This window comes from Euprymna scolopes, chromosome 4, assembly GCF_053919585.1.
Source record: "Euprymna scolopes isolate OS-2025 chromosome 4, ASM5391958v1, whole genome shotgun sequence".
Taxonomy (NCBI): domain Eukaryota; kingdom Metazoa; phylum Mollusca; class Cephalopoda; order Sepiida; family Sepiolidae; genus Euprymna; species Euprymna scolopes.
The window spans coordinates 6,703,563-6,719,722 of NC_136485.1; the positions used below are offsets into that span (position 1 = coordinate 6,703,563).

At 32.0% G+C, this 16,160-nt stretch overlaps 1 protein-coding gene across 1 annotated transcript in view; it reads left to right on the forward strand.

Annotated features, from left to right (window-relative positions):
• The first annotated feature begins 1,200 nt into the window (after positions 1 to 1,200).
• Positions 1,201 to 16,160, forward strand: part of LOC145266651 (uncharacterized) — a 62,153-nt gene continuing 47,193 nt past the window's right edge. The window contains exon 1 of the mRNA XM_080122578.1: positions 1,201 to 1,447. Coding sequence (XP_079978704.1) covers positions 1,201 to 1,447 — 247 coding nt within the window. The remainder of the gene's footprint in view (positions 1,448 to 16,160) is intronic.

Below are 16,160 nucleotides of genomic sequence, written 5' to 3' on the forward strand. Positions count from 1 at the left end.
ATTTGTAAGGAAAGAATAAGAGAGAAAAACCTCTTTAGGCATATTCCCCCCCCCCCGTATTCCATATTTGCTTTTTCTAACCCCCCACCTCTACTTTTTTTATCTTTCCGTCTTTCTTCCCTCTTCTTTCCTTCTTTGTTTATTCTTCTTTAATGAACCCCATTTTTTCTCGTGATCCTTATTATTTATTTATTTTTTTTTGCTATTTCTTACTTCCATTTTTTACTTTTTCATTTTTTTATATTTATAATTATTTTTATTGTTAAAATGTTTATCTTTCCTATTCACTTATACTTGATTTCTTCTTTGAAGTTTTATCTCCATGTTTTTTATTCTTGTATTTAATATATCTTAATATATATTTCTTGTATTTAATATATCTTAATATATATTTCTTGTATTTAATATATCTTAATATATATTTCTTGTATTTAATATATCTTAATATATATTTCTTGTATTTAATATATCTTAATATATATTTATTGTATTTAATATATCTTAATATATATTTCTTGTATTTAATATATCTTAATATATATTTCTTGTATTTAATATATCTTAATATATATTTCCAATATAAATGTTCTTAAACATGCTTTCATCTATACTGCATATTTTGCATGATACTGGCCTTCTCTTCTTATGAAAAGTATTTTAACGACGAAATCGCATGGCCTGAAGAGTTTTTCTCTTTTCTTTCCTTATTGATTTGATGATATAAAAATTACATGTAACTTTTATTCCTCATCTTTTATTTAATATACACATATGTGCAAAAATAATGTCGTTTTTTGAAGTTCAACTTCAAAAGATCATAACTCCTTTCATAATAAACTTTAATTATTGAAATGAGATCCATTAGAATCGACACATTTTGACCAACGAGAAACAAGTTTATTCATCCCATCAGCATAGAAATCCGGAGTTCTGGAAGCGATGAAATCATTGAAAGCCGATTCAGCATCATCTCGAAAGGCCCAGTGAATATGGCAGATGAGGCAGAGTCTCGTACCCCAATTCATTCGGTTTCAGCAGGGTCAGTTAAGCAACATGCAGGTGAGCGTTGCCATGGAGGAGAATTGGTCCCTCCATATTGGCCAATCTCAGAAACATACGTTGGAGCTTCTGGTGCATTTCATCAATTTGTTGCCAGTACTTCTCTGCTGAATTCGTTTCACCCAGATTCAAGAAGCTGTGATGGATGAGACCGACCGCAGACCACCAGTCACCATAACCATTTGGCTTCGGGAAGTGTTGTGGCGCTTCTCCGGCATCCAACCACTGTGCCGAACGTCGCAGATTGTCATAGAGCTCATCACACATCACAATACGCTTGAGAAATGGGTCATTTTTGTTGCTCAGAACGAACATAGAAGACACCTTAAAAAGAAACAAACAGGAAAAAAAAGAAAAGAACATTGCTTGTCAAGAGGTGCTGGACTGAGTGAGTAAATAAAAGATTGTCTCTTACAATATGATTCTATTATTTGTATTGAACTATGTAACACAATATTACTTTCATGGTATTTATTTCTACTTATTAATTTATCTTATTTTGGTAAGCTCTATATTTAAAATGCAATGGACACTTTTTTCATAAAAATGTTAATAAACTTCTGTTTGCTGTGTGTTATTGGTGTTTCTCAGAAACACTGTTTCTGTTAAAAAAAAATAGAAAAATATCACATTTATCAAAACATTTGTTAACCAAATATGACATGGAATTTCTACGGGTTCAGCTAGTATGCTAGTAAAGGTATAGGAAGGGTTTATTTGGAGGGGTATTTTTTTTTTTTTTTATTTATTTATTTTTTTTTTTTTTGTCCTATGGACTATGTAAACCAAGTGAATGATCCTCTCTGCCGCACCCTGACCCATTAATCAAGTTTGCAAAGCTGTTGTTCAATTTCCTGTGCCGGACTGTCTGACCTGGTTTCCCTAACCAAACTTAGGATGACCTGCTTCTACCGATTCCAACGACAACAAACAGTTTGACCCGCCCCTCGACTTCAACTACTGGTAGCTCTGACAACAACATACGACGACATGCAACAAACAGATTTTTTTTTATTGTTATTATTTTTTAAGTCGGGGAGAAATATCCAAGCAATTTTGAATTTGGAAAAATACACGATTTAAGAGAGAAATAAAAAAAGTTAAATAGAAAAGAAACAGTAGAAAAAAAAAAATAATTGGTCGTTTTGATTGTCTTCTTTTTTTTTTTTTTTTTTGAATGAGTGAAAAGTCGGGACGCTGCTGCTGTTTCTGCTGTGACATTTGGGAAGGTTTCAACTGTTGACACAAAAATGAGAGCATTTTTTTTTTCTTTTGCAGATATAAATCGTTTACATATGTTGAGAATTAAAATATTTATGCTGATATTTCAAAGAGAAAAAACATCTTTACGCTTTCCGAAATAAACCGAAATCAAAATAAATACGAAGTTTGAGTCCAAATAATTAACACTTTTTTTTCAATCTCATTTTTTAAATCCATATTTTTATTTTTATTTTCATTTTGTTAATATTAAGACTTTTATTTATATGTATATGGTACCAGTAGGGCTACCCGGTATTGCTTCTACCGCAAAAAGATGAGCTACAACAAGTCCAGAAGGTAACCGGCCAGCACTTCGAAGGTCACACTCTCCGATTCTGCAAAACTAGCCATGAACAGACCTGTCGACATTTCCTGATAGGGATGCCTCCGACAACTTGCAGTGAGCTACCACCCTTCTCTCAAAGAGAAAAGGCAATGCCTTGAAGTATGCACCTCCTCGGGCTGAATCGGAATATACAATACACGGCAAAAGAGGGGTTTGAACTGCTATGGAAGCTCCTGCTGTCAAATTGAGTGTTGATTGAACTGTGAATAAATAATAGTTAATAAATATGTTAAATATTGAGTGAATAAATCCACGATTATATAAATTGTTGTGATATATTTTTGAGCCCCGCCCACACTGATGGATTGAAAATACAATTGTGAATTACTTAGAACTTCTACCTAGTCATGGCTGACGGAACGAGAACATGTTACCTCCATGGATTAATTAAAGAGTTACATTCAAAATTCCGTGCAGATTCCCGAATCTGACAGAAAGATTCACGAGTTTGATAAATTACATCTGAAGAAGGTCGGAGGTTACATCGACCAAAATGTTGTGAAAATAACACTCAAAATGAGAACAGTAGTCCGAAGAATCCAAACAATACAAATAACCAATCCTCATCTCAAAAATTCCGAAACAGAACATAAAATTGATCAATTGTTTCTTTTTTTTTTTTTTTTTTTTGAAGAAGAAGAAGAAGAGAACCATAATTCCTGATGATTTCTTGTCATTTGTTCCCCAATATCTTTCTATTAACAGTTTTTCTAGAATGATATCAGATACTAACATGAAGGTTGCCAACATTGCTGAGTGAGGGTGTTTCTGTGGAATGAACTGGATTTGAACTTGGCACACACAGATTGTCAGTCTGTGTCATTAACCACTTAGTCGCTGCCACCTACCTGTTTCTGTTGTTCGTCCCACTGTTAACTAACGCCATTCGTCCAGTCATTGATTCAACGCCATTTAACATTTAACATATAGTTATCTAATAAGAACCAGCATTTCAACATGATTATGCCAGGCATAGTTCACTTAGATGTGACATATGACGACAGTGAAGCAGATCACAAAAACGTAATGGATGTGGACAGGCAAGCAAAAGATTCAAAGAGTTTGGAAAGAACTTTTATAGTTTTGTGAATGTTGTTCTGGTGTTGTCAGAACAAGTTTTATTTGATACTTTATTGTGTCATAATGGATTTGTCTGTTTCTGGCAAAATATTGGGTTGACCAAAATGTGTTCATCTTTCTGCCATGCTGTAAACATGGTCTATAAACATGGTCTGTAAACATGTTCTGTAAACATGTTCTGTAAACATGTTCTATGCAGCACGTTTTGTTGTCGCATATAAATGGCAGGTGTGCAGTTGCTGGATGCTTGACCAAGGGAAGAGAGAGAGAGGACACAAAAAACTGAAAATATCTTCGGCCAGAGTCAGATATTCTCTTTGTTTGAAGAAAATAAGATTTGTTGAGCGGGAAGAGTCCTGCTGGGATCGGCTTTGTGAGAAAAATAATGTACTGGGTTATTTGCAGATAAGCCCCAGGAATTGAGACAGTCTTAGTAGATGTTATCTTTGGTGAATGTCTCAAGTGCCACATTTCTAGATGGCCAAACAGTGACCGCTAACAAAAGACCAGAACCAGTAGAATCACAGCAGAACACCAAATAAATTGAGTGAACTGAAACAATTAGAAGTGATCAGTAGACCATACACCAGAGAAGTTTGGTAGTTGGATTTCCAATATTCAGAGTTTTGTGAATTAGGGGAGGACCTGGATAAACAATGGCTGGTTGTGGCCATATGATGCTATAAACTGTCCCCACACTCCCACAACTAGGATCACAGGGAGAGATTAACTAGAAAAAAAATAATCATAATAATAGCGACGGATCCATTATGTTACATAGACCAATGATACTACCACTGTTAACTTTCTGGTTTACAATGATACTACCACTGTTAACTTTCTGGGTTACAGAACACCAAACGTATCAACTATCAACGTGGCAGAACTGGATGCCATGTTGATATGGTAGGCTTCAGACCAGCAGTTACATATTACGATAATGCCTTCCAAATGGGAATTCCATTAGGTTGTATCCTGGAATCGTGTCTCACATTGATAATACAAGAAAAATATGATATATCAGTCGCAAAGTGTTACGACCTGGCTCCAATCGATCTGATCTCACTCATGGGAACTTCTGAGCTGCCAACTACCATAAACTGGACACTGTCCTGAACTGTCACGAACCCAAGACTGTTGCAAAATTTATCACCACTCTCAAAACTGACTGCAAACTAGTTCTAAATATATTGGCTAATCTTTTGTTTGGTACTTTGTCCTAAATTATTGCCACACCTTGATTAACAATTCTATCCAGCTACCCTTTATGTATGTTGGTGAAAAACTTCCTCTCCATTGTTCTGCTGATAAACTTATTTCCTCTTTTTTATTGTTATTTTTTCTTTTTATTTTTAATATTATTTCCTTTTTTTTTTTTTTAAGTTTTAACACTTTGAGCTGGGGATGTGGATAGTATCACAAGGGCATAGGATAAACTCATCAGTAAAGGCTTTTGTTCAGAATTGTAATAAATGGAAGTTTGTAGAGCCAGGTATAGTACAATGTCAGAAGGGAGTGTGGGGACAGAGTGGTAAAAAATGTAATTCTTTTTTTTTTTGTTCCAATCAAAAGACGACAACTCTATATGAATTAATATAGAGTTATGTCCCCTTTTTAAGATGGTCCCGTTTGAAAATAATTCTGATCTGAGCAAAGTATTTTCTAGGAGGAATAAAAGAAACAAAAAAATTGCTAATAAATATATTTCTGATCAGTTAATTGTTGAAGAACACCAGGCACCATTTCAGTCATCTACAATCTCATGTATGGTCTTGGTCCGCGATCATAATAGGCATGAAAATCCAAATCTATCAAGCACTTGTTCGGATGACTTTACCTATGGTTGCAAAATTTGGCCAATGAGAGTTGGCTGCAGATGTAAAAATTTTAGAAATTCAACCAATACTCTCTCCATTAAATTCTGCGAGTCTGCTGGCACTATTTTGTCTACAATACCCAATCGGACAAACTGTAGACTAATCCCCTTCAAACAATCACTTTTAAATAAGTGGCTTTGCTGGTTTGGCTACACTGGGCGTTGCAGGAGAGTTCATTCATGAAGCAATAGCTCCAGAACCAAGGTTGGTAAAAGCGGAAAACGTGATTGCACACTATCAAAGTGGACATCAAACTTAGCTCCCATCCACAGGTCTATGGTGTTTGCCACTGGCCCTGAGATTAGTTGTCCATCACTATCTCGAATGCTTTCGACCATTGTGCATCGTATGTGATTATCTGGGACACTATGTGTCCTATAGGAGGAGGTGGCTCAACCCATCCTGTGTGCATGTCACCTCAAGTAAGTTCAGTAAGATGAAGGTCAATAAGTACACTAATCATAAGCGAAATGTATTGAATTCATTAAAAAAAATGTGTTTGTCCATTATTTGTAAATTTCTTCTGAAACTGTAATTTATATAATTGCTTTTTTTTAATAGAGAGCCGTTGGTGGTATGGGCTCCATGGCTTGTGATGGTGTCACTAAACAATGGATGATTATAATTAATTTCACACCATACTACTTACAGTTAAAAGTGCCTTTGGTGTTTATTAACTGTATTTATTTTAATTTAGGTTCGAAATAATTGTTTTTGTTTACTTTGTGAAAGATGAAGGTTTTGTGTTTTCTCTTTGTTGTTTGAAAACGTTAGTTGCCCATCACTATCTTGAACGCTTTCGACCATTGTGCATGGTATGTGATCATCTGGGACACTGTGTGTCCTATAGGAGGAGCTGGCTCAACTCATTGACGGCATGTTTGCAGTTGCTTCATTCTAATTGTAAACAAAAGAGCGTTAACATGAAACCGCAACATTTCTTCCATTATGTTTCATGGTGATAGTCTTATACAATAAAGATTGTCTTGGTTTGTTTCCGTTTAGAATTGTAAAGAAGAAGAAGAATATGAGAAAAATGAGGAGGGGGAAAGGAGAAAAAGTAGGAGGAGGAGGAAAAACTGAAAGAATAATAAGATTCAGGAGAAGGAGGAAGATGAGAAAAGGGGGGAGGGGAAGAGGAAGAGAAGGAAGAGGATGCATTAGCTGAGAATCGCCTTTCAAACCAACACAACAGATGGTGAATGCAAGAACGAATGAACATCAAAGAAAAACACTTTTGCTGACATCCAAATTGCATTTTTTATTGTTTGCTTTGCATTAAAACGACTTTCAGTTTTGTTGAATTTCAAGTCTATGTCGTGTGGACAATAGACACCAGTAAGTCACGTGACACAATTTGAGTGAATAGTAATCGTCAATGGAGCATAGAATTAAAGAGTTGTATAAATTGGATGTCAGCATTCTGTGCTTTCATTTTGTCTCTGTCGCAACCGGCAACAAAGATGACATTTTCAAACTGTTCAATGAAAATCCAAGTAGAAAGAAATTTGTTTTCATGAATATAATTTTATAGCTAAATATTTAGATTTATGAAGAATTAGAATCGGTAATTGTATCAGATAATAAACATAATAATAATAATAATAATAATAATAATAATAATAATAATAATAATAATAAAAACAGAATAAAATTAATATTTATTATCTTTTTAATATAACAAATTTAGCCATAAGAGGGGATTAAATAAATTAAATAGGGCCAATAATTATAAATAAAAATCTACTAATATTTATGTAAATAAAAAGAATACAATAATTATATGTATATATACACATACACACACACATACATACATACATATATATATATATATATATATATATATATACACATACACATATATACACATATATACATACATGCACATAAGTAAAGGTGTAACTATACTATTAAGTTGAAAGTTTAAGCTATTTAAGTATAGATATAAAGTCATATTAAATCACAAATTAATACATTCAAGACCAGATTACTAATAACACATATACAAGTACACTTACCTATAAATATATAAATATATTCAGGCAAAAGAAGTAATTAAATCAACGAAATACTCAAAAGTAACGACACACAGGTAGGTAGTACCCAAATTAAAAATAATAAAATACATATGTATATACCCACAGAGAACCAACAGACATACAAAAAAGCATATATATATATATATATATATATATATATATATATATATATATATAATTTTATGTATACACATACATACAAAAAATACACAAACATATGCACACAATCATATACTAATATACAACAACGCATACACACATATATATACGCACACATAAATATGTATAATTTACATAAACTATATATATAGAAATACATAAGAATACAAATAATTTGGCAAGAGTACAGATAGATGCATACACACATAGAAACATACAAAAGGAATGAATAAACATGGGAGGGTATACCAAATAATATAAAAATATATAAATCTAAGTACACCTAAAATAAAAATCCATTATTCATTGAACTTTTGAATAGTCAAGTCGCTGCCTGATGATATCTGTTGTTTGATTGAAACAAGTGGCTATTTGTAGCAGCGGGATGTGAGCATGTTTATATAACAATAAACAAGCATTATCAGCTCTTTTTATTGAGCACTATCTAACAACCTCGTTGAATTCATTAGTCCATTACTTTTGAATATAAAAAAACCCGAGTATCATCGCTCCATTATTGTTGAGCACTATTATACGCTGGATTTGTTTTTACCTAAACATGGAGAAAATTAACTTCCAAACATCCCTGAAAAATATTCCTACCACCACCAATCGGAATTACCAGATGACCCTCCTTCTAAAAACGGAGGAGCTACTTAGGAGAATGAAGTGGAAAGCTTTTTTCTTCCTGAGAAATTCAAATGAAAACAAGAATAAGGATTACCATGGTTTCGACCAATTGGATGCTTTTGAAGCAGACATTATGGATCTTATTAGGAGCCTGTCTTTCCATAGGAAAAAGAATCATTTTCAAAAACAGTTGGATTTTACCATTAAGAAAATCAACACCTCGGATTACCTCTACGTTAAAGCAGATAAGACACAAAATTTCTACAAACTAACTACACATGAATATAACAAGCTTATTAAAGAAAATATTACAAAAAATTACAAAAAATCAAATATAGATATTTGCAAAAAAATTGACAAGGATAGTAAAGAAATAACTGATAGACTTAAAATTAGTAACAGAGTGGGAATTTTACAAAAAAAAGAGTCATATATTTTGCTTAAAGACCATAAGATAAATTTTGAAAATAAACCTACAACTAGGTTAATTAATCCTACGAAACCCGAAATTGGTAAATTAAGTAAAAATATACTAGAAAGAGTTAACTATCAAATTAAATCAACATATAAACTAAATCTATGGATTAATACAGCGGATACCATTAAATGGTTTTCCAATATACATAATAAAAAGAATTGTACTTTCTTACAATTCGATATTGTGAATTACTATCCCTCCATATCTAAGGAACTATTCGAAGAGGTGATGGTGTTTGCTAAACTCCTGTCTGATATAAAAGACACTGAAATTGAAATCATACGGACATGTAGAAATACTACATTGATTAGTGGAAATGATCAGTGGTTGAAAAAAGATCAAAATGATCTGTTTGACATTTCCATGGGGTCTTTGGATTCTGCTGAAATGACAGACTTAGTAGGTCTATTCATACTATACAACTTAACCAAAGACATAAATGTCATGGATATAGGCTTGTATCGTGATGATGGACTGATGATCATAAAGGAATCCAACGGCCCTAAATGTGAAAGAACCAAAAAGATTATCTTAAATGAATTCCGTAGAATTAAATTAAAAGTGGATATTATATCAGATGTTAAAACTGTAAATTTTTTGGATGTGAACTTTGATTTGAGGAAAGGCATTTACCAACCATATAGGAAGGAAAACTCAAACCCAATTTATGTACACCCCCTATCAAATCACCCCAAATCTATCATTAGGCATATCCCCAAATCCATTAGTAAAAGAATCAGTGACAATTCTTCCAATCTTGAAACATTTAATAAACATAGATATTTCTATAACAGGGCCCTTAAGGATAGTGGATACAAAAACACCCAAATTGAGTTCATAGAACCAACACACCCAAACACAAATACAAATAGAAACCGTAAGAGAAAAATCCTGTGGTACAATCCCCCTTTTAATCTGAAACTTAAAACAAATCTAGGAATGAAATTCTTAAACTTAATTAAAAAGCACTTCCCTATGAATAACATACTACATAAAATTTTCAATAAAAATACAATAAAACTTAGTTATAGCTGTAATGAAAACCTTGAAAAAATAATTAAAAAACATAATAACAAAATATTAAACAAAAATAGCACACCCATTGCTACCGAAAGTTGTAACTGTAGAATTAAATCAAAATGCCCTCTTAAAGGAAAATGTCAAATTACTTCTGTAGTGTACCAAGCAACTATTTCTACTAAAGAAAATCCGAATGAAAAAAAATATTACATAGGAATGACAAATAACAATTTTAAAGAAAGATTTACCGGTCACAAGTGCTCTTTTGAAAATAATGAGTACAAAAACAGAACTTCCTTGTCTAAATATTACAATGAACTAGTAGAGCAAGGTTATTCCTCAATAGTAAATTGGAAATTTTTAAAGAAAGCTAAAACCTGTTCATCTTTAAACTCGCCTTGCTACCTATGCCTTTATGAGAAATTATTTATACTTACTTTTAGAGAAAGAGATAAATTATTAAATAAGAAGCACGAAAATTCAATTAACTGCAAACATTATAAAAACCATCTTTTAAGTAATTTAGTTTAAATATAAAATTTAAATAAATTTAAAATTGTCACTGATTTCTATAATTTATTAAAATACTATTAATATACTTTCTCCTCGTCTGATTTCATTCTTTACTTCCCCTATCTTATATACCTGTGTGTCTATGTGTTTATGTATGTGTCTATGTATTTACTTTATGACCGTGTGTACTTAGATTTATATATTTTTATATTATTTGGTATACCCTCCCATGTTTATTCATTCCTTTTGTATGTTTCTATGTGTGTATGCATCTATCTGTACTCTTGCCAAATTATTTGTATTCTTATGTATTTCTATATATATAGTTTTTTTTTTTTTTTTTTTTTTTTTTTTTATTACATTTTCACCCCCAAACAAGGCAAATTGCCACTTTGGTGTAGGGGGCTACTATCAGGGGCAACAACTACTGGGGTACTATGTAGGGATTTGGGCAGCAAGGTGTCGGTTCACGTTACACTTGAACTTCTGCACGTCAGTACTGTTGGGGAAGCAGGGACCTGGAATGGAATTCCAGAGTCTTGCGGTTCTGGGGAAGAAACTATTGGAGTAAAAAGATCTTTTACATCTAGGGACCTCTACAGTGTGGGGGTGGGATCTAGTAGCCTGTCGGGTTTGTCGAGGGTGCTCGCGTCGTGGGGGCACAAGTGATTGCAGTTCATCAGAGCATTCACCACTAAAATACTTGTAGAACAGGCAGAGGGATGCAACATTTCGTCGATGGGACAGAGGCTGAAGCTTAGATGCCAGTTCAGGGCCTATCAGATTTGCGACTCTCTTTTGAACCTTGTCAAGGAGCGAGAGACTAGTAGCAGATGCACCAGCCCAGATGTGGCAGCAATACTCCATACATGGGCGAATGGTGGCCTTATAGAGGTACAGGATACTTTCGGGTGTTAGTAGTTTTCTAGCACGGTAGAGAGAGCCTACCTTTCTTGCAGCGGCCCTGGCAATGCCTTCAATGTAATTGTTCCAACTCATGTTTCCTGTGAACGTTAGGCCAAGGAGTTTGAAAGATGGACTCTCAGATAAAGAGTCGTTGGCCATTGCTATTGGTGGTAGAGAGGGTTTCTTGTAATTATTGAATGAAACTAGTTTAGTCTTGGCAGCATTGAACGCGACCAACCACTTTTGTCCCCATTCCACTACAGATTGGAGGTCTTCCTCTAGTGTTTCTGCCATTTCTTTAGAAATGTGTTCATTCGTCTTCCTGTCGTGTCTGCCATAGAGTGTAGTGTCATCAGCATATATACCCATCTCAGAGGCAATGTTGTCGGGGAGGTCATTTATGAATATCAGGAACAATAGAGGTCCAAGGATAGAACCCTGGGGCACTCCCGCATTTATATCATATTGTTTAGATGTGCGACCGTCGAGGACTACCTGGATTTTTCTCTTATCTAAGAAGGATTTAATTATGTTAAGTATTCTACCAGTGATACCGTAAGATCTAATCTTCCTGAGGAGACCCTCATGCCATACCCTGTCAAAAGCCTTAGATATATCTAGAGCTTATGTAAATTATACATATTTATGTGTGCGTATATATATGTGTGTGTGCATTGTTGTATATTAGTATATGATTGTGTGCATATGTTTGTGTATTTTTTGTATGTATGTGTATACATAAAATTATATATATATATATATATATATATATATATATATATATATATATATATGCTTTTTTGTATGTCTGTTGGTTCTCTGTGGGTATATACATATGTATTTTATTATTTTTAATTTGGGTACTACCTACCTGTGTATCGTTACTTTTGAGTATTTCGTTGATTTAATTACTTCTTTTGCCTGAATATATTTATATATTTATAGGTAAGTGTACTTGTATATGTGTTATTAGTAATCTGGTCTTGAATGTATTAATTTGTGATTTAATATGACTTTATATCTATACTTAAATAGCTTAAACTTTCAACTTAATAGTATAGTTACACCTTTACTTATGTGCATGTATGTATATATGTGTATATATGTGTATGTATATATATATATATATATATATATATATATATATATATGTATGTGTGTGTATGTGTATATATACATATAATTATTGTATTCTTTTTATTTACATAAATATTAGTAGATTTTTATTTATAATTATTGGCCCTATTTAATTTATTTAATCCCCTCTTATGGCTAAATTTGTTATATTAAAAAGATAATAAATATCAATTTTATTCTGTTTTTATTATTATTATTATTATTATTATTATTATTATTATTATTATTATTATTATTATTATTATTATTATGTTTATTAGTACTATTATTATTATTATTATTAATAATAATAATTTTAATATTGTTTTATCATTATATTTTTTCTTCTTTTATTTATATATTTATCTAATAAAAACGCGAAAACTTTAAACTTATATCATTTAGCACAAAGGGCCTAATTAATTGTAGACGTATGTTTGAACTGCGTTGATATTACTCGTGGACGTATGTGAGTTGATAAATATGTTGGCTAGATACATTCGCTGTCTTTTTTGACATGTTTCATTTCTGACGCTTGGATTGTATCTTCTGTTTGTATTTGTAATAATATGTTTCATTACTGAATTGTATAACTGTTCATAAATTGGTTGACACGCAGATCTTTTTCTTTTTCTTTTTCTATATACTGTCAAATTCTTACTTTCTCTCTTTCTCTCTTTAACTAGATCCCATCATTCTTTCCTTTCCTTTCCTTTCCCTTCTAGTCCTTATTCTCTTTATAATAACCATTTATATCTTGTTTCTTTTCTTCTCCATATTATATCTATATATATATATATATATATATATATATATATATATATATATATATATATATATATATATGTTTCTCTCTATTTTCTTTCTCTATTTCTTTCTCTATTCCTTTTTTCTCTTCTCAATCACTCTCTCTCCATTGTAATCTTTTAACTTTATTTAAATTGCCCCTCCCTCTTTACATTTTATAATTAAAGTTCTGTGTTTTAAGTTTTTTAACTCCAACTTTTAAAGAGTTCCTACCTAAAATAAAAATCCATTATTCATTGAACTTTTGAATAGTCAAGTCGCTGCCAGATGATATCTGTTGTTTGATTGAAACAAGTGGCTATTTGTAGCAGCGGGATGTGAGCATGTTTATATAACAATAAACAAGTATTATCAGCTCTTTTTATTGAGCACTATCTAACAACCTCGTTGAATTCATTAGTCCATTACTTTTGAATATAAAAAAACCCGAGTATATATATATATATATATATATATATATATATATATATATATATATATATATATATATATATATATATAATTATTTTTTTACTATAATAATTAAATTAATAATTAAATTTTTTTACTATAATGATTAAATATATATATATGAACTTTGGACCAGAAAAAAATTATCGACTTTTTTACGTTCTCAAACTCTGTTATCTTCCTCATCGACATGCATCTGTGGAGAGCACATTTCTTGCTTTTATTTTAATTGAATAATTCTTCAGATAATTAATGTTTTATTTTATGTTATTGTATTGCTTTAGAATATTTGTTTTGTTTTCAACTAAAAGTTATGCAAAACTTTGACACAAGTGCCCATTTTTCGTTTAGCTTACACCGACGTTTATTCAGCAGTGACTTTTGTAATTTAAAGAAGTAGTTAAATAACTTTTTTTTTAAACAAGACAATTTAAAATCTGTCCCCTCGAGGTCACCAATTGGTGTCGTGATCCCAGATCTTGGTAGAGTTATTTTGGATGGCAATAGCGTTTTGAGTATAAACAAGCATCACACTGACAATTAATATGAAAAAACAGGGAAACAGCATAACCCTATGTGAGGTTAACCAGCTTTCTCCAAAAGAGGAAGTTCCGTGGGAGTATGAAATTAACAAGCGGTCCCCACTCATAACACTTAATATAAAGTGGGTATAAAAGTTATTACGAAGGAATAAAATAAAATATATAGGCATGCATGCATATAAAAATCGAAATAATTGAAACATTAAGAGAATAGAAGGGTCACCAGGTAGTAAGTGCCACCTAAAACATAAACAGAGTTTTGTAAATGCAAAATGCAAAAATTGAGAAAAACAAAAAATTTATAGCAGAACATTTTTATACAGGAAATAAGAATATAAAAGTTACTTTCAGTCATTTATATAAACATGTGTTTGAGTGAAAAAAACATGGGTTAGTAGTCACAAGTCAAAATAGTGTGAATAATAAGCATATGTAAATAATATATCTATACGAGTATTTGGCAGCGTGGCATTGTGTATGTGTGTGCATTAGTGTGTCTTGTCCTTGTTAGTACGTGTATAGATGTGTGCGAGTTGATGAAAGTTGATATAGAGAATGCTTGTTAAGCAGACGTTCTGGAGTTCAAGGTTCACCCAGTTTATGAATTCTCTATGTTTCTAGCTTTTGACTGTTTTATATGAGTTTCTAGTTTCGCACTGGCTTAGTATTTTCACATAGACTTATTACTTTTGGGGCCTTGAAACGCTTTTTATTGGTTTAAAATATTTTCTGAGGAAAAAAGTGAATTCTAATGAAGAGGAGAAAGAAAGGCGGTAGAAATTCAAGCCATTTGCTTTTTAGCATTCGTAGGGAATCACTTTGTGATTCAATCACCACACATGAACAGAAACCTTAGAAGCAAAAGTAAAGACTCCCGGGCAACGCCAAAAGGGGAACAGAGTTAATTTTTTAGTCAAGATGCAAAATAAATTTAACTAAAAACATGGCTTTAATTTAATGTATAAATTATTCCCAGAAAATAAAATGAAAATTCGTTTTGAAAAATTTATTTGAAGATATTCAAAGATTTTTCTGTGAAGATAAATCGTGTTGAAAGACATTTTTTATTATGCAACTTATAACATTGTTTTCTTCATTTACTGATAAGAATTAATCAAAGATACTAAAAAAAACGATCGGTGTTTTTTTATTGTTTGTTTTTTTTTGTTTTTTTTTTCTTTTTACTTAAGTGCTAACAAAATTAAGAAAACAACGTTTAAAAATATCTTATCTTGCAAGGCCACATTTCAGTTCAATGATTTTTTTATCAGTAAACTAGCTGGACGCCCGGCGTTGCCCAGTCGTACAATACGTTTAACCATGATATTATTATCTCCCTTGCCAGTGTAACGTAAAATATTCCCCTGTAAAAATTCTTTTTATCTATAAGAAAGAAAGACTATTTTTAGGATCGGATCTTTTCAGTTTTCAATACTTATCGGGTGAATTTCTGTACAAAACATATTTAAGAACACTGCCAGACATATAAATTAGCTTTGTTTGAAATTTGCAAAAGATAGGATCAACCGTTTCGTTATCTATGAGGAAGGAACTCTCACTCACACACATACACATACAAAGTAATTTTTACATAACATCAGTAAATACATGCTTTCAATGTGAAATTCATTTTTATTTGAAGTGTTGGTTATTTTTTTGCTTTGTTCCCACCCCCCATTTTCACCCCAAACAAGGTATAATGCCAATTTTATGTAAGGGTCTACTATCGGGGCCATAAGTTGCAGGGAAACTATGTAGGGAGTTGAGCAGCAAGATGTCAATTCACATTACATTTGAACTTCTGCATGTCAGTACAGTTGGGAAAGCAGGAACCCGGAAGAGAGTTCCAAAATCTAGTAGTTCTGGGGAAGA